Below are 20,493 nucleotides of genomic sequence, written 5' to 3'. Positions count from 1 at the left end.
CCCAGTTTATTTTTCTCTTCAAGTTTTCAAACCAATGAGATCATGACACCTGTCTAATTAGGATCGATCCCTGAGACGCCAAATAAGAATCAATCCTAATTGTTTTTAGGCCGTAATTATTTATTTTAATTATCAAAAGCCATTAGAAACCCACTTAAGGATCAGTGATAATTCTGGTCTGATTAGAGCATGTACATCAGTGATACTAATTTTGAGTATCTTAGGTTTATTTTATTGATTTTCTTTTATCTATAATCAGTGAAGAACTTTTATTTTTTCCTTCCTCCATTGGTGAACTTCATTGAAGTTCTTAAAAATTAAAAAAAAAATTAAGAGAAGACATCTTACTAGTGCCACCAAATAAGCCAAGTGCAATGTCAAGACTTAACAAACACATTCAAGTATTTGAAATCAAAGACATCACCCAAACGCACAACGATAAAAGGTTCAGTGAGTATGTAAATCTCTTGTGAACACATTACAAAATCTTCTTGCCTCCTCGCTTTGATATTCTTTGAGATCATCTCTGTTATTGCAGCTGTGCAACGATTTATTCATATGGAAAGTGAAGCTCATCTCTGAAGGGAATGATGATACCTCTCTTTTTCTGTCATCATCTTCTTCTTCTTCTTGGAAATTCAGTGAAGAAAGCCTTTCTATGATCAGATTCTCTACTGGCACGTGCTCAAAGTTTACCTCCTTAGCATCAGAGATTGTTGTTGGTTCACCATCTTCATGTAGCATCATTGCAGGGTAGATACTCACAAATTGGGTAGCAACAGAGAAGATTGATAAATTGCAAATCTCTTTGTGCTTTTCAATGAGTAGAATACTTTAATCCAATCCTTTGATGCTAATTACTCCAGTAATCTCTTCAATTTACTAACCAAGCAAAATTTAGATTGAGTCTATGATCATTCAAACAAACAATTCTACATGTTTCAAGAATCAGGTAAGAATCTGACCTGAACAGAGGACTACGGATCAGTGAATCAAATCAGCAATCCTGTTTATTGCGGCCATTACATTCTCTGCAATCTCCTTCCTTCCCATTGACAATTTTGCCACCTTGACAACACTGCAAATACCTGTCCCCACTCTCCACAAAGAACAATTGTCATTAGCCTCCTCTCCGCAAAATACAGCTCGAACCGTTTCTCCTCTACTAATTTGCGTAGATCGGACTTCAATTTGGAGACCTTAATCACGGTGCTGTTTGGAATCTTCTCTGCTTCGACCTTCTTCAAGGCCGCTTCCTTTGTGATTTTGTTCTTGTGTCTGTCATCGATTATCAAACAGAGCTCCGGAGAATCTTCCACCAGGTCGATGAGAGGATGAATTCGATCGGAGAAGACGAAGACAATTACTAAACCAAAAAGTCTCGCGAAAGAATGCTCGTGAGAGAGATGATTAAAGAATGGAAAACCCGAGTGAAATTTCGCAAAACGCTTTAAACAACTCTAAATAATTCGACCAATCCCCAAGTGCCACGTCCCTGTAAGAGACGGATTGTTAGAGCATGTATATCAGGGGATCAAGAGGGGTTTATGGCACAGTTTTTGAGACAAAAGAACTTAATATACAAAAGACAGTATCATTCTGACGAACCTGAAGAGACGGTATCATCCAAAATGGAGCATTCTGATTGATCAAAAATTATAATTTTCGAATTAAAAAAAAACAAAAACTAAAAAAAAAAAAAATTATTATATTCCGGTGTTATTAGGGATTCATTGATGTATATGTTCTTAAATATGTTATTTAAGAGACGGGTTCAGGAGAAAAGGCCATTTAAAAAAAAAAAAAATTTCGCATATGTTTTCGGGCCTAAAAAAGGTTTAGATACCCTAATAGACATGGTCTAAGAATAGATTTTTAAGGGCTAAGTGTCAAACCTAGATTGGAGAAAAGAATGTCTTCCACCAAAATCTCTTCGACCAAAAACTTTCTTCTTCGGCCAAATTTTCTTCGTCTTCTCCGTCTCCTTCTCTTCACCGCCGCCTATCTTCTTCTCCGTTTGAACCCTTCTTCTTCCAATCTCCTCTCGTCTTCCAATCTCCTTTCGAGCCTTTCGTCTCCCTCTTGTCTCTCTCTGTAACAGGTATTTTGTCTCCTTCTCCCTTTTGATTTTGCAGAATCAGAGGCGTTGATTCAACCTTTGCGAAGTGAAAATAAGAATTTGCAGGAGATAGTGAAGAATTTGAGAAATGAAAATACTTTAATCAGGCATGTAAATCATATTACTGTGTTAATTTGCCCTGACGTTTTTATAGAGCTGTTATATTTGGAGAAGCAACGTTTATGATAGTTGCTGATTAATTGCATATGTCATGGATTGTGTAGCGTTTTAATCGGACATGATATGATTTTTTTCCAGGAATTTAGCTGAGATAAATTGCTTCATGGGAGAGTGATGATGACTTGTTTATAAGACCGTGTAGAATTATATCTTTGTTGTTTTCTGGTTTATGTAGTTTGTATCCTTGTACCTAAAGAGTGAATTCTTACAGACAAAACACTTTCTGAAGAAGTTGTCAAGCTAAAAGAGCTGGTCCAAGAGGGAAAAACTTCTGAAACTGCTCAAGTTACAACGAGAAGCAAGAGAAAACGTAGCAGAGTGTCAGAAGATATGGTAGAAACGGACATGGTATCACCCCTTATAAGTAAATATCATAAAGCAACGGTAAAACAAATCACTTTTTATCCTTTCAGTTTTGAGCTAAATGTTGCGCATATTGCTACACTAACCCAGTGGATTATGAAATTTTCCTTACTAAAATTTGTTCTTGCTTTTGTTTCAAGGAAACTCTCTTGGTTTCTCAGCCACAATGCTGCAAAACAACCTACGATGGATCAAGTAGTTTGAGATCATTAGCCACCAGAAAAGCACCGATGCTGAATTTTTCTCCTTCACTTTTGACCATAACAGGTTTATCATTCATCCTAACTTTTATTAAGTGAAGAGTCTGGGCTACTATACAAGGTTGTATCGCTCGGGACATTCCAAAGATTGGGGCCGAAATGGATGAAAGATGTCATTAAGTTCCACACAAGTATGTGCCCCGTCTTTTTTGAAAGAGTCTCTCGACTCACTAAGGGCAAGTGTTGATCGGTATGTACATCTCCCTCCCTTATCTTGTGTCGTTACCTCTGATGGCTTCTTAGTGTGATGTTTCTCAATAGGTTTAAAAGTTAGGGGAGTTATTATATCTGTAGAAATGTATCTCTTTTCTTAAAACAAAAAAAAAGGAACCCTTATGGGTTTCTCCTATTGAAAATGATATTACATAAGCTTCTTAATATAAATTTTTAACTTAAATTTAATAATAAAATATTCTTAGTTCGCCTTTTGGTTTGAGTTTGGTTTCTCCCATTAAACATGTTCTAAGTTCGCCTTTTGGTTTCAGTTTGGTTATTTTCCTCAAAGAGATTGGTTATTTTCCTCAAAGAGATTGGTTATTTTCCTCAAATCTCTTTGAATCTCATCTCTCATTCATATATATCATTAGAACTAATGTATATACTACCATAATATTAAAACTTCTTAAATGGATTTTATGTAAGTAAAATGGAAAAGAATTATGATGCGTTGTGACTTGTAAATATACCTTGTGGCTTGTGTTTAACAACTTTGCTCACATTCTATTTTTCTATATTACTATATATCAACTCGTTTTAATATTAATTAATAGGCTTTTCTATCCTAAAATCAGGTATTTATGTTTATATCATAATTTTTAATAATATCTTTTAAATTACATTTGTATATAAATTTTGGTTTGAAATAAACAATATATTAAATTTTTGTCTTTTAAAGTTGATTATGTATTGCTGATGATCTTCTGTTTTATGATGATCTTCTGATGATCTTCAAAAATAAACAGTATATACATTCTAAATTGGCGCCGAAATGGATGAAAATATATGATGTGAATATTTATGATGATTTTCTGATGTGATAATTAATTTTTTTACATGTAAATGTTTTTAAATGTATTATAGTATTATCTTCAATTTTATCATCAATAATATTGATAATAGCCATGGTTTTTTTATAAATTTTAAACTTATGACATGTATATTTTTACATAGAGGATCCAATATGGTGTTAAAAACTATTTTATTGCGATAGTTATGATTGTTAATCATAATTTATATGATGAGATTTGTTAAAATTTTGAAATATAACATTATTCCATGGAAATTTTTAGAAAATTATATACGGAATAGTAAATTTTCTCTATAAATTAATAATTATTAATTTATAGATAAATTAATATCACAATAAATTAATAAAATATTATAGTCTCAACATTATTAATTTATAGAAATTTTATTGTATATACATCTATTTTAAAAGTATATTATAAGATAATTGATTCGCACAAACAATAATTTTTTTTACTAAATAGTCTTAAGAGAAAAAACAAAAAAAAAGGTGGTCGAGGAGGAGAAGAGAATACCAAAAAAGCCAAATCATCTACTGTGAAACCTGAGACTAAGAAACGTTTTCTTCAGACAGCTGAACCAAAAGCTTCTGCAAAGATAGTACAGGGTGTCTCAGTAGAAGAGTGGTGGAGAAGAAGAGATGACCAAAAAGTCAAATCTTCTGCTGCAAAATTTGAGACCAAGAAGCTTTCTGGTTGAGACAGATAAACTAGAAGCTTCTGCAAATAAATTAAAAGGTGGAGAAGATGAGAAGAAGAGTGGTGGAGAAGAAGAAACGAAGAAGAACTATTTCCAATGGATATGGACCAAGGATGATGAGATTGCCCTTCTACAAGGAATTATTGACTACAATAAGGATAATGAGAACCTTTATGAAGACACAAACAGTTTCTTTGAGCTTGTGAAGAAATCCATCAGTTTTGAGGTTAGCAAGTCTCAGTTAATGGAAAAGCTGAGGAGATTGAAGACAAATTATCTTGGCAAAAGAAATAAGAAGAACGGGGAAGACCCGACTTTTTTCAAGGCTCATGATCAGAAGTCTTTGATCTGTGCAAGATTCATTAGGGAGCTGATGGGAAACTAGTTTCTGAGTCAGTTGCTGATCTTGTCTCTTTTCTCATCATTTTTGATGTTTGAGCTCTTTATGGCTTATTTTTCTTCTCTTTAAACATTTAGAACTTTTTTATACCAGACAACAACTAACTCATACCTTGTTATCCCCTTAGTTCTCATCTTCCTCCACTTTCTACTTTCTTTCTCAACTCAATCCCAATAAACTATTTTTTTTCTTTGTTTTTGACCAATATATTTTTTCCCCACACTTATCCTAGCCGATATCTACTAGTTTATCAGTAATGGATATGGTGACTGATCAAAGGTTTATCAAAAACTGATTCAGGAACTAGTTTCCCTTTAGCTCCCCAAAGAATCTTGCATAGATCGAAGACTTTTTGATCATGAGCCTTGGAAAAATTCAGGTATTTCCCATTCTTCTTCTTCCTTTTGCCAAGATACTTTGTTTTCAAGCTCCTCAGCTTCTCCATAACTAGGACTTGCTAACTTCAAAGCTGATGGATTTCTTCCCAAGCTCAAAGAAGTCGTTTGTGTCTTCATAAGGGTTCTCATTATCCTTGTTGTAGTCAATAACTCCTTGTAGAAAGGCAATTTCGTCATCTTCAGTCCAGATACGTTGAAAATAGTTCATTTTCGTCTCTTCTTCTCCAACACTCTTTTTCTCGTCTTCTCCACCCTTGACTTTCTTTGCAGAAGCTTCTGATTTATCTATCTCAACAGAAAGCATTTTGGTATCATATTTTGCAGCAGAAGATTTGACCTTTTTGGTCATCTCTTCTTCTCCACCACTCTTTTTCTGAGACACTCTTGACTCTCTTTGCATAAGCTTCTAGTTCATCTGTCTGAAGAAAAAGCTTCTCTCAGGTTTCACATCAGATGATTTGATTTTTTTGGTATTCTCTTCTTCTTCGACCATGTTTCTTTACTTCTTCTCTTGAAACTATTTAGTTAAAAAAAAAATATTGTCTAGGTGAGTCAACTAGCTTATGATATTATTTAGAAAAGAGAAGTATATACAATACATAATCAGCTTTAAGAGACAAAAAATATATATTGTTTATTTCCATAACCAAAATTTCTATATAAATCTAATTTTAAAAAAGTTTATAAAAAACCATGATATAAACAGAAAAATATCTGATTTTATGATATAAAAGTATATTAATTAACGTTAAAACAGGTCGATATATAGTAATATAAATAATAAAATATAAAAAAGTTTTAAACACAAGCTACAAAGTATATTCATAAGTCATAACGCATCGTAATTTTTTTCCTTTTTATTTACGTAGAATCCATTCAAGAGGTTTAAATATTATGGTAGATATATGCATTAGTCTTTTTTCCAAACATAGACGCTAAAAAATTCTAACGATATATATGAATGAGAGTGCTCACTACGTAAGCACAACCTTTATCACCTCAAACCTCTCTATCTATCATCGATTTATCATTGATAAATAATGTGACACTGGACAGATGGTGATGATGATAACAATAGATACCAACCAAAGGAAGTTTTCTTAATTGAGGGAGAAGATAGTCTAAAGATTCTTAGTAACAAGTACAAAAGTTTTAACTAATCGTACCTAATCTTATATTTTATTGTTCGGTTTGATGTAAATCTATCTTAGTGTTTATTATTTTCTGAAGTGAAGGTTTAAGCAATCATAGTCCCTTTTTTCAACACTCTTAGGCGGGCATAGATATCATATGTATTCGCTAGTGATTGATGCAGCTCGTTTGATGATTTAATTTTGTCAACGCCAATACTTTTTAGCAGTTTCGTTGGAGAGAAAATATTACAAATGTAAGTTTTTGAATGTTAAAATTATTACGAATGTGTTCATGATAATATACATAGAAATATTTAACAGCTTAATTTAAAAAGAAAATTAAAAGACAAACTGACAATGAACATTTAATAGTGTTGGTGAATTCACCAAGACATACATTTCACAGTTTGTTTTTACTTCTATTTCTTAAAAAGAATGTTAGGACTTTGACGATAAAAAACATAGTGACAATAAGTTTAACATTGTGGGTGGATTCAATTAGAGATACACTTAGTTTGTTTTTACTTCTTTTAAAAAAAAATGTTAGGACATTTAGTTGCTGATTAAAGAACAATTTTGGTTTTTCACAAAAAGAAAAAAAAAGCATAATTACAATCATATATAACTACAAATCCAACCAATAAGACATATGCGTAACAAGCTACATAGCCATATATTTATCAAACATTTTTTTGTTTGGCAAGAATTATTACAGTCAATGTTTCAAACATTTCTTGATCTAGTTAATTTTGTCAACAAGTGAGATTTTACTACAAATGTGACTTTTTGAATGTTAAAATGATCACGAATGTGGCCATGAATGTTTACATAGAAATATTTTACAGCTTAATTAATTAAAAAAAATCTTAAAGACAATAAACATGTAACTGTGTAGGTGGTTTCACTAAGACATACATTTCACAGTTTGTATTTACTTCTATTTCTTAAAAAAATGATAGGACATATTTAAAAAAAAAAAACTGGAGTAATCCTAAATTTCCTAAGCTTAGACTAATATCCAGCAGCCGGACTCTATACTAAAACATTCTCAAATATATTTGGTGCCCAAATGGAATCGAACCCAAGGCTGAGGACAAGCAAATATTCAACCTTTTCCAAACCACTAGGAGACCACCACTTGATTGAAAAAGAAAAAAAAATGTTAGAACTTTGACAATAAAAAAACAAACTGACAATACTGTGGGTGGATTCACTAAGAGATACACTTCACAGTTTGTTTCTACTTCTTTTTCTTTAAAAAAAATGTTAGGACTTTTAGTTGCTGAATGAACATTATAGTTTTTCACAAAAAAAAACTTAATTACAATCACATATAACTACAAATCCAACCAATAAGACATATGCATAATAAGATATATATATATATAGCTATATATTTATAGAATTTGTTTTTTTCCCAGAATTATTACAGAGTCAAAATTTGAAACATTTCCTGGTCTAGTTAACGATAACTGAAGTTGGCGTCTACTACAAGTCTACAATCAAACAAAAACCAAGTGTTCCACGAATCTTAACAGAATTTTCTCTAAAGACAGTATTTCAGGGGCAAAGGTAATTGTGATAACCTGATAAATAGACAGAGTCAAAGACAACGCATTGACTTTTGTCGTAAGAACTACGAAATAGAAACCAAGCCTTTCAAAGTTCAAACACGTCTCCTACCGTGACCGTGACAAGTTCTTCCTCGACGTCTCATGCCGTACACTAACAATATAATGATTTATATAGTTCGCTATAATGGTGCAAATGGTAGACTTGAGCATATTTTCGAGGAAACGTATTTTGCATGATTACGCTGTTAATACTCGATTCTGCATAATTAATACTTCCTCCGTTTCACAAAGAATGTCATTCTTGACATTTTTCACACATATTAAAAAAATTATTAAAAGTACAACTTTATCCTTTATTAATACATTAAATGATTTGTTTTTATCTAGTAAATACATAAAATTAATAGGGTTAAAAGTGGAATATTATTTAAAATTTTGCATTAAAAATATAAAACGACATTCTTTGTAAAACAAAAATAAAACTTTAAAACGACACTTTTTGTGAAAAGGAAAAAGTATTAAATGAAAAAAAAACTGAAATCCTTGAATGCTAGCAAAATTGTAATATTACACAAAATCCCGATTATTTTTTATTCTACGCAAATTATTTTATAGTTCGCTTGGTGCAATGGTAGAATGATCATATTTTTGTGGAAATGTGTTTTACATGATTACTTACATGGTTGATAAAAAATGAAAAATAGATTGAAATCGTTGAATAGCTAACAAAATTCCCGTTTATTTTTACCAAAAAAAAAATTCCCTTTTATTTTCAATCTAAACAAATATTATATTTGTGTTATCCCGCAATCCTATAATATTATCAAAAATAATTTAATATGATTATGCTATTTAACCCAATTGAAAATTTTCTGGTTGATGATTAAAAAATTCTGGATCAAACCCGTGCATCCCACAATTTCGAATTCTTAAAACTAATATATGTAATATAGTTTGGTTTCAAATGCCATTCATTGATTTAATAAGTACGTATCTCTATATTTTGTTTTTGGTGGTTTTTGAATCAAAATAGCAACACTTGGTGAAAAGTATTATTTCACAAAGTATACTATATATAAATAATCTTTATGTCGAGGAATGTGACTGTGAGGTAAAGTGATACCGAGACAAGAGCCATTAGTCATATTGTCTCTTCTTTATGTATTTTATTCGTCAACCCCAATGTTGGATTGGAATATGCCTGTTTCTAAAATTAAAGTAACAATTGAATTTGTTTATTTATAGGCTTTGGAAAACGATGATACTACCAATGGTGTTGGTTGAATATTACAATTACAATATCAAACAACTAATCTACTATGATTTCAAGGAAATCGTCGGGGAAATTCGGCACTCCACTTTAAAGTAAAAAATGAGTTTCTAAAACGACATAGTCGGTTTTGTTCCCGTTTATAATGATCTGATTCAAATGATATCACCAAACCCATCAGAGTGTGCGTTTGCAACACCGTTTAGTGATATAGAAGCTTTACATGTTTATGTTGTAGGATTCAAGTTGTGGTGATGAACCAAGAGAAGAAAACGATATATAAATGTGTTGATAAACTGGTATGCTCTAAATATGGGTAAAGTATTCACATACGCAATATCGAAAGAGAAATTTGGTGGCGTAGCGACAAGAGCTATTTAAATATTTGAAAACTAAATTTTTTATGGTGTGGAAAGTACTCTAAACTCTTTCAACTCTTTTTCACTCTAGCATCTCTTGAGAATGATAACGTATACGTTCATACATTTTCATTTTTTTCTGACAGCTTTCTCTTTCATCAACTTTAATTTAAATTATTTTCTCACACTTTTATAGTCAAGCTTAGGTCTTTGAAATTCATTCATGAATTTCTAAATACTGCTACCACACCCATATCCTCTCTTCTCGCGACTATCCATCTTGCTTCGCCGTTCCCATCAAGATCAACCGGAGTTTGACACGGCGAGTCTTTATATTACCGCCGTTTAAAGCTCCGAATATGGTGGACAAATCTTGTGAACCACCGCCTTTTTCATCTGCAGCGAATATTGAAAGATACATGTTTAATCGTTGACACATCTACTTCTACTCTGTTATTGTTTCGTAATTTGAATGTTATCAGATTTTATTCGCAGTTACCCGCATACATCGTTGTCAATTTCCAGGATCTAGAATTTTAATTTTTCTGAGCTAGATTTCTCGTTATTCTTCCTTTTTTTGGACACATAAACGTTTGTCTCATAGTCCATTTCTAGTAATTCATGATTTTGGTATTTTTTACCAGCCCACTCCCATTCTCATCCGTCTTATAAATATCCAGATCTACGCTTTCAGATCTGAGTAGTCGACATCTGTCTTAACAGTTCCGTCATCTTTTTTGTTGTTATTGATATCTGGTTCTCTTGATTTTGTAGATCTAAAGTAGTCAACTATTTTTATATGCATACTGAGTAAGTAGTAACTACATTGAATATAATCATTAGTAATCGTCTACTCTTATCATCTATAACATATACAATATACAACTACTCTATATTCAGTTAGTCTACATAACTACTATGCACAAATAACCAACTACTAATATAACTATCGGTAGTTAACTATGTTATAACAATAATCAGTTTACAATAGCTAACTTTTTGCCATTTTTCCTTTGTAGGGATATGTGTTCTCTTCGACAATGTAAACCCACACTGTTTGCAAATAATGTGCTTCTCCAGATTTGATGCACTCGTTGATGTCTTTGTAAGGGTTGCTTGATATTCTGCAAATGATGCGTGTTCATGTAAGGTTTTAAACCAAACATTCAAGGAACCATCTCTCATCAAGGCGCTCAACCTATCTGCCTTCATTAAACGGTTCAACTTAATGAAGCGCTACCCTGAATTCTTTGAGTCAGCAAAAATGGATAACTACCAATAATCGACTTTGAGTAGTAACTATCTAATCTAAATAGACAATTATTAATACTTACTTAAAGTATTAGAACCAACTTTGAGTTGTATGGAGAAATTAGACAACTACTAATAATCGATTTGGAGTACTAGCTATCTAATCGAAATATGTTACAAAGTAGTCAACGTCTCGGTGTCATTCAAACGAACCTTCATTTTAAACATAGTCTACTAGTAGTCATCTACTAGAAATATATGAACACAATAAATGAAACACCCCATCCCGGACTCTAAGCCCGTGGAGGTTGTTCCCGGTCGGACCGCTACACGGCTCCGACCCCATCAGTCCATTTTAGGGTCTAGTCCTTTGTTTAATCCGTGTTCAATGTATATATTCTGAGATTCACTAACTTAGAGTCGATATATAATAAACAATAAGAGAACAGATATTTTATTGATATAATAAAGGATTCAATACAACTTAAGAGTCTGCATATAAGCTATTATAAGTTCGCATGATCCTAACTATTTTTTCTATCACACCACCCATCATCTTTAGCTAAACGGTCTGCGCGCCTATCCTTTTTCCTTTCCACGATCATCGCTTCCTGTAAACCAACATTATAAGTACACGCTATTTTGGCTAAGTATTATTCATGCACATGTATGCGTTTTATGCTTATGTTTACCGACCCCGTTTCTAACCCACGGTAACTATTTCTAATCCGGTTCATAGGTCGGCCTTGGGCTGACCGAGTTTTGGCAAGAACCGTTCTGTCTCCCAAGCCACTCGGCTGCCGCGCCAACTGGATCCGGTCAATAACCAATACGACTCTATGCGTACCATCACCGGCCCAGTCTTAATTCCATGGCCGGCGATCTTTTGAGATTTCGGCCGAGATATATGGTCGAATCGGTCTAGCCCATACTTCGGTCGATCGTCGCATGTCCTCGGTCAAATCCGTTATTTCTTCCACCACCACTAACCATCCGTTCGGCCTAGCCATACTTGGGCCGATCATCCGGATCGTCCGGCGAAATAACAACTTAACTGTACGCTCCTATCTATGAACGCACCTTATTATTTCCGCGGTTGATTACTCTTGCCGCGCTTCCCTTCTTTCTTACCGTGACCCGCACCAGCAGCGCTGCACGGTTCCCTTTCCGCCGGACTCTCGGTTACTCCTTTTATTCTCTCGGTTCTATCTTAATTTGGGCAGAGTTTCCCTCCTTTTTCTGTTCGTGTCCGAAAATATTGCCCAAGGGGTCTATTTATAGATTTTTTTTTGCGGTAACCGCTTTAGGTGAACAGGCGCGAGTTATTGGCCGAACAGGTGCATTGATTAGGCGCTTAGGCTTTGCAACCCTTCGGTCATAACCGCCCATAACCACCCTAGTCCAGCTAGTTCACTTGTCACTCAGCTAGACCAACTGTCTTACTCGTAATCCAGCTGAAATGAGCTTCCCGGCAGCTGGTCCAGCTAGCTTAGCTCACCCTTCCGACTCATCTTAGCTCAATCCTCCTTGTTGAGCTATCTATCTCTCTTTTTTCCTGGCTAAGTCCCACGTTAACTAAACTTAACCATCATTCCGGACCATGGCTCATATTTTCCTTAGACTCCCAGCCATTATTATCCACTTCACGGCCATAGTCCGTCCCGGCGACCCTATTGCAGATCGGGGACGTTACAAGTCTCCCCCCCCCCTGAAAGGGATTCGTCCTCGAATCCGGGCTAAGGGGTAGAACCTTGTTCCATTCTTCGAACCACTCGGAATAATCGGCCTTCATCCGATACTCTGTTTCCCAAGTTTCGTCTTTCACACCATTACTTTCCCAAACGACTTTAACCATCGAAATCATCTTTTTCCTTGTTGCTTTTTCCATCCTGTCAATGATCCGGACTGGTCTTGTTTCCACAGTCAGATTCCCTTTAAGGTCTGAAGGAATCTCGGCAGGACTTTATCTTGATCCGTTAAGCACTTCCGTAGTTGGGATACATGGAAAACATTGTGAAATGCTTCCATCGCCGGTGGTAAATCCAACTTGTATGCGACTGCCCCAACCCTTGCCACAATCCGGAATGGTCCTATGTACCTTGGATCAAGCTTTCCCTTCTTGGAAGTTCGAGCCCTTCCTTTGAACGTGATCATCTTAAGATAGACCAGATCGCCTACCGCGAACTCAAGGTCTTTCCGACGCTTGTCCGCATAGCTTTTCTCTCTGTCTTGGGTTTCCTTCATTTTTATCTTTAGGAACTTGATTCTTTCCGTGGTTTCCTCCACAATGGCCGGTCCAATTGCACTCCGCTCCCCCACTTGAGTCCAGCAAAGCGGTGTTCGGCACGGCCGCCCATATAAGGCTTCATACGGTGACATCCCAATGCTGGCTTGGAAACTGTTGTTGTAAGCGAATTCGGCTAAGGGTAAATACTTCTCCCATGAACCGCCTCAATCCAGAACACAAGCCCGTAGCATGTCTTTGAGGATTTGTATGGTCCGTTCTGACTGACCGTCTGTCTGCGGATGATAAGCCGTGCTTATGTTCACTCTTGTTCCTAAGGCCTTTTGAAAAGCCCTCCAGAAGAAAGACGTGAACCGAGAGTCTCGGTCTGAAACTATGCTGGCTGGAACACCATGCAAACGGACTATTTCATCCAGATACCTGCCCACAATGTGTTCAACACCATCTGTCCTCTTAATGGCGATGAAGTGAGCAGACTTAGTTAGTCGATCCACCACAACGCAGACCGCATCACGTCCGGTCCTTGTTCGGGGGAAACCAGTCACGAAATCCATCGTTACATGGTCCCATTTCCACTCCAGAATGGGTAAATTCTGTAGCAACCCACTCAGGACTTGATGTTCTGCCTTTACCAGTTGACAAGTATGACATCTTGCTACCCACTCAGCCACGTCCCTTTTCATTCCAACCCAATGATAATAACGTTTCAGATCTTGGTATATCTTGTTAAGTCCGGGATGAATCGAGAACTTAGATTGATGCGCTTCTCTAAGGATTTCTTCCAATGTTTTTAAACCCGACCCAGACAACGACCCAGAGTGTTCTTCGGGTTGCCGGGTCACTGGATTAACCTGGATCAATCCGGGTCAACCGCGGATCAACTAAGTATATATATTTGTTATGTTTTTTAATAAATTTTAACACTTTTGTTATATTTTTTGTGTTGTGTAAAAAAATATAAATTTTGCTAAAAAGTTTTGTCACTAAATCGCATTAATTATCATATATCTTTTTATGTCAATAAAATTTAAATAAAATATACACTAAATATAGTGATCATATTAATTATATTTTTGAACATTTATAATTATATATTTTATTATATATTCTTTTTCCATCTATTTATTTTCTTTTTAAACAGTTAATTTTTTACTAAAAATTTTGATATTATAAAACTTACAATTGTATAATGGTGAGAAAGTAACAAACCATTCAATAAAATATAGAAAAACAAACCGTTATTACTACTAAAAACATTAAAATAAAAGTATATTAATTATCTCATAAAATCCAAAAATAATGTAGAAAGTTCTAGCAATATTTTTGGATTTTGCTACCGCCTCGTTTTCTTCATCTTCTGTTACTCTAAGTGCTCTGCATCTTGTTCTAATTTTGTTTTTCAAAAAAATATCATATATATTCATAAATAAAGTTATCAAACTATTAATTTTTTTCAAACCAGAAACTCATCCGAGTCGGTTTTTGCCGGTTCACCGGGTATAAGCGGGTTTTTCTCGATTTAAGCGGTTTAATAGCATTCCGGACTTTCAACAAAAATCAAACCGGAAATCTTGCCAGGTCACGGTTTAACCGATCGAACCGTCCGGTCTGGTTCGGGTCTGAAAACATTATTTTCTTCCTTTAACTCTTTCACCTCTAGAACACATACCCGACCGTTAACCACAATCGTGCCATTGTTTGAAGTTTGGTACTCCGTCTTCCCATTCTGCACAGCCTTGCACAAGACCTCATCTTTTCCTTGTCAATCTGAATCCGGTTAAGCAGGTCAGCTTGATCTGCCGCCCCTAAGCTCAACGGTTCCGGTTCGGTGGACAAGGCATTAAGACGCAATGTCCCAATCATGTTTACTAGCATCTCCGCTTTTTTTTCCGAAGCCACTTCAGACAGTCTTCTGCTCAGAGCATCCGCGACTAAGTTAGCTTTGCCAGGATGGTAAGCTATATCCAAGTCGTAATCCGCCACAAGCTCCATCCACCGCCTTTGCCTTAGGTTTAATTCAGGCTGCGTGAAGATGTACTTCAGACTCTTATGGTCGGTGTAGATTTGCACTTTAGCTCCATAGAGATAAGATCGCCATATCTTAAGTGCAAAAACTACTGCCGCCATTTCCAAGTCATGGGTTGGATAATTTCCTTCGTGTTTCTGTAACTGCCTTGATGCATAGGCGATCACCTTGCCTTTTTGCATAAGGACACATCCCAGCCCGTTTATAGACGCATCCGTGTACACCACATACGGCTCGTCCGTTTCCGGTAAATCTAGAACCGGTGCGTTTGTTAATTTTTTCTTCAGCCCGGCGAAACTCTTTTCACACTCTTCCATCCACGTGAATTTCACATCCTTCCCGGTCAGCCGCGTCAATGACTTGGCTAAACTCGAGAATCCATTCACAAACTTCCTATAATATCCCGCCAAGCCGAGAAAACTCCTTATTTCGGAGGCGTTCTTGGGTCTTGGCCATTTTTCAATGGCTTTGATCTTCTCCGGATCCACCGATACACCTTGGTCCGGGACAATATGTCCTAAGAACCCAATACTCCTTTGCCAAAATGTACACTTGCTCAATTTCACATATAGCTTTTGGTCCCTTAGTCGCTGCAACACCGTCCTCAAATGACCTTGATGTGTTTCCCGGTCTTTCAAATAAACGAGAATTCATCGATGAAAATGATAACAAACTCGTCCAGACAATCACGGAAAATCCCGTTCATCATCTTCATGAAGGCTGCTGGCGCGTTGGTAAATCCGAATGGCATAACCACAAATTCAAAGTGACCATACCTAGTCTTGCACACATCCGAAGGCTCTATGGGAATCTGATGATATCCTGAAGCCAAATCCACTTTTGAGAACACGGTCGCCCCTTTCAAATGATCCAGTAACTCGTCTATCCGAGGCAATGGATACTTGTTTTTAACAGTTACCCGGTTAAGCCCTCGGTAGTCGATGCACAGCCTAAAGCTTCCGTCTTTCTTCTTAACAAATAGAACTGGCGCTCCCCATGGTGAACTACTTGGCCTGATAAATCCCTTTTCCAATTGCTCTTCCAACTGTTGCTTAAGCTCGGCCATTTCTGTCGGAGCCATCCAGTTAGGCGCCTTCGAGAGTGGGATGGTTCCAGGTTCAAGTTCTATCGTAAATGGATCCGACCGGTCAGGTGGTAAACCTGTTAAGGCCTGGAACACATCTGCGAATTTATTGACTACCGGAATTTCCTTGATCTCGGCACCCTTGCCCACTTCGACCGTGGTGATTGTGGCCAAGTAAGCCTCACAACCCTTCTCCAGCATTCTTTCTGCTTGGATCGCTGAGACAATCAAACTCCCTGAAGTTGGTCGAATTCCTTGAAACTCCAACTTTCCCGCATCTCTCTCGAACCGCACCCGTCCCCGATAACAGTCTAGCGTTGCTTTATATTTTATCAGCCAGTCCATTCCCAATATCACTTCGTGATGCTTGAGTCGGACTATGACCAATTCCGCCGGTAGGTTCACACCCCCGATCATCACCGAGATGTCATGGACTGTTTCCTGCGAGAACATGACCTGACCACCTGCGGCATTGACTATCCCATAGTCTTTCCCAGGTTCTCTACAGAACCTGTCTTTTCTTATCATTTCCGGGCTCACAAAACTATGTGTAGCTCCAGTATCAAATAAGACGTGTGTTGACACACCGCCTATTTCTAGGGTCCCTACACATTTTTCCTAAATGCTAAGTTCTCTATCCTTTCTACCTCGATGCAATGACATGCTCGAAATTTAAATTATTGAATAGGCTAGGAAACTTACCAGTGATCTCACTGTAACTTCCGGCCTCATCAATTTCCTTGGACAACTCATACATCTGGGGTGTCACAACCTGTCTCTTAGCTTGCTGTGTGTCCCCGCTACGGTTTCCCCTTTGTTCCATCTGTATTTCAGCTTGCAGCTTAGGACATTCCTTCTTGAAATGTCCGGCCTTTCCGCAATAAAAACAGGATCTTTCCTCATTTTTAACCTTGAGCTGCCCTTGTTCAATCCGCGGACAGCTTTGAACCATGTGGTCTTTGCTTCCGCACTTGGCACATGCTCCAACCATTTTCCAGCATGTACCCCCGTGCTTCTTTCCGCAAGTCGCACATTCTCTTTGTTTAGTCGAGGCTTGACCGCCTTCACCGACCTGATCCCATTTCCGTTTCCTATTATCCACGATCTTACTCGCCAGGTTGGGACGTGTCAGGGCTCTTTCCTTATTTTCCTCTTCAATACTGGACTCAACAGCCGCAGCCTGTTCCACTAATTCCGTAATCGATCTGAAGGTGCGTGAGGAGCAATGGGTTCTGAGTTCTCCTCTTAAGCCGCAGAGGAATCGCCGGATCTGTGTATCCTCCTTCACCAATTCCCCTCCAACACACCATCGCAGACGGTTGAATTCCACCTCGTACACCCGGACAGTCCGGTTTCCTTGTGTTAATTCCAGAAATTGCTGTTCAAGTCTATCCCAAGCTTCCGAGGGAAAGTACTTTTGGTTGAACTCCTCCTCGAACTCGGCAAAGGTATCAATTCCTCCCGAGCGTTTTTCCATGGATACCCACCAATTATGCGCATCCCCTTCAAGGAAGTGGACCGCAATTTCCTTCTTGTAATCTTCCGGGCATCTTGTGGATCAAAAATTTCGGACTAGGCGGTTCTTCCATTCATCCGCCTCAATCGGATCAGCACTACACCGGAATTGCCTAGTTCCAAGCCTGGCCACGTGATCCAACACGACCAAATAGTCCACCTTCCTTGTTAGCTTAGTCGGTAATGAGTCGAGTTCCACCACCTCCGCAGCCATGCCTTCCTTCTCTGCTACGATCGGAATGGCCGTACGGATCCTTGTGGATTGCTCATCGGACAGGTTCCCCGCTGGTGCTGCAGCCTGACTCAAGACCGTCAGTTGCGTCATTATAGCTTGGAGTGTTTGCCACATCTCCACAGGAGTAGGTACTGCGGTCTGGTTTCTCGTTCCAGCCGCCGCACCTTCCTTATTTCCAGCACCTTTATCCGATGTCTCGGTAAAATCCTCATGATTCATCGCCTCATGACCATCCTGGTCAACCATCGGTCTTTTCCCGTTGCCCTTCTCTCTTTCCCCCGCCTAAGGTCCGGTGGGGTTGGGAGCAGGCTGATCCGCCACATTGGCCTGACTTGCTTTGGTCATCTCCTTATTCTTTTTACTTTTTCCCGTCTTGTTGCTTTTACCCATCTGCAGAAATCGTTCAGTTAGTGCATCCTAACTATTACCAAGATTCCTAGACAAGCCTAAGCAACAAACTAGCGCGAGACCCTTTAGCCGATGAGTGATGTACCCAAAATCTAACAAAATCGTCCTAGAAGCAAGCATGCTCTGATACCAACTTGAAACACCCCATCCCGGACTCTAAGACCGTGGAGGTTGTTCCCAGTCGGACCGCTACACGGTTCCGACCCCATCAGTCCATTTTAGGGTCTAGTCCTTTGTTTAATCCGTGTTCAATGTATATATTCTGAGATTCACTAACTTAGAGTCGATATGTAATAAACAATAAGAGAACAGATATTTTATTGATATAATAAAGGATTCAATACAACTTAAGAGTCTGCATATAAGCTATTGTAAGTTCGCATGATCCTAACTATCTGTTCTATCACACCACCCATCATCCTTGGCTAAACGGTCTGCGCACCTATCCTTTTTCCTTTTCGCGATCATCGCTTCATGTAAACCAACATTATAAGTACACGCTATTTTGGCTAAATATTATTCATGCACATGTATGCGTTTTATGCTTATGTTTCCCGACCCGGTTTCTAACCCATGGCAACTATTTCTAATCCGGTTCATAGGTCGGCCTAGGGCTGACTGAGTTTTGGCGAGAACCGTTCTGTCTCCCAAGCCACTCGGCTGCCGCGCCAACCGGATCCGGTCAATAACCAATACGACTCTATGCGTACCATCACCGGCCCAGTCTTAATTCCATGGCCAGTGATCTTTTGAGATTTCGGCCGAGATACATGGTCGGATCGACCTAGCCCATACTTCGGCCGATCGTCGCATGTCCTCGGTCAAATCCGTTATTTCTTCCACCGCCACTAACCATCCGTTCGGCCTAACCCATACTTGGGCCGATCATCAGGATCGTGCGGCGAAATAACAACTTAACCCTACGCTCTTATCTATGAACGCACCTTAGTATTTCCGCGGTTGATTACTCTTGCCGCGCTTCCCTTCTTTTCTACTGCAACCCGCACCAGCCGCGCTGCACGGTTCCATTTCCGCCGGACTCTCGGTTACTCCTTTTATTCTCTCGGTTCTATCTTAATTTGGGCAGAGTTTCCCTCCTCTTTCTGTGCGTGTCCAAAAATATGGCCCAAGGGGTCTATTTATAGACTTTCCCTTGCGGTAACCGTTTTGGGCGAACAGGCGCGAATTGTTGGCCGAACAGGTGCATTGATTGGGCGCTTAGGCTTTGCAACCCTTTGGTCATAACCGCCCATAACCACCCCAGTCCAGCTAGTTCACTTGTCACTCAGCTAAACCAACTGTTTTACTCGTAATCCAGCTGAACTGAGCTTCCCGGCAGCTGGTCCAGCTAGCTTAGCTCACCCTTCCGACTCATCTTAGCTCAATCCTCCTTGCTGAGCTATCTATCTCTCTTTTTCCTAGCTAAGTCCCACGTTAACTAAACTTAACCATCATTCCGGACCATGGCTCATATTTTCCTTAGACTCCCAGCCATTATTCTCCACTTCACGGCCATGGTCCGTCTCGGCGACCCTATTGCAGATCGGGGACGTTACAATAAACAAAAGAATTAGAATTAAAAAGAACGTCTATACTGAAGTGATAGATGACTAGTTGGTATATGTCTATTTATTTTTAACTTGGTGCAACTATAGAAAGTATCGTCCAAAATTTCTCACACTTTCAGAGTGAGATAATGTTTGTCTGAGGGGGATACAACTTTTTTATGAAAATAGTTGTTTACTACATATCCAGATACTCTGAGCTAATGATTTTCTATGAAAATAGTCAACTATGGCTATAAAGTTACCATTGTGACACCTTCCAAGACACCTGCTGCAAAGCTTTGTTGTATTCATCAAATTTCTCTGTTATTCAAACGAATTGGATCAATCACATTTCTACCACAAAGTAGTCAACTATGACTCATTATAAAAAGCTGACTATG

At 37.9% G+C, this 20,493-nt stretch overlaps 1 protein-coding gene and 2 pseudogenes across 1 annotated transcript; 2 read left to right on the top strand and 1 right to left on the bottom strand.

Annotated features, from left to right (window-relative positions):
- Nucleotides 1-1,547: 1,547 nt before the first annotated feature.
- LOC18009930 lies at nt 1,548-3,708 on the top strand (annotated as a pseudogene).
- An 880-nt stretch (nt 3,709-4,588) lies between these two features.
- Nucleotides 4,589-5,032, top strand: LOC112090217 (probable transcription factor At1g11510). Its single transcript, XM_024160932.1, has one exon. The coding sequence runs from the start codon at nt 4,589-4,591 to the stop codon at nt 5,030-5,032; it is 444 nt and encodes a 147-aa protein (XP_024016700.1).
- Nucleotides 5,033-5,283: 251 nt separating this feature from the next.
- On the bottom strand, nt 5,284-5,929 carry LOC18009921 (annotated as a pseudogene).
- Nucleotides 5,930-20,493: the final 14,564 nt, after the last annotated feature.

The sequence above is a fragment of the Eutrema salsugineum genome, unplaced genomic scaffold (genome assembly GCF_000478725.1).
Source record: "Eutrema salsugineum unplaced genomic scaffold, Eutsalg1_0 scaffold_8, whole genome shotgun sequence".
Classification (NCBI taxonomy): Eukaryota; Viridiplantae; Streptophyta; class Magnoliopsida; order Brassicales; family Brassicaceae; genus Eutrema; species Eutrema salsugineum.
This window is presented reverse-complemented; position numbering and strand designations above follow the sequence as displayed.

Excerpts from the sequence above, each read along its gene's own strand:
- LOC112090217 (XM_024160932.1), top strand. The coding sequence starts at position 4,589 with ATGACCAAAAAGTCAAATCTTCTGCTGCAAAATTTGAGACCAAGAAGC.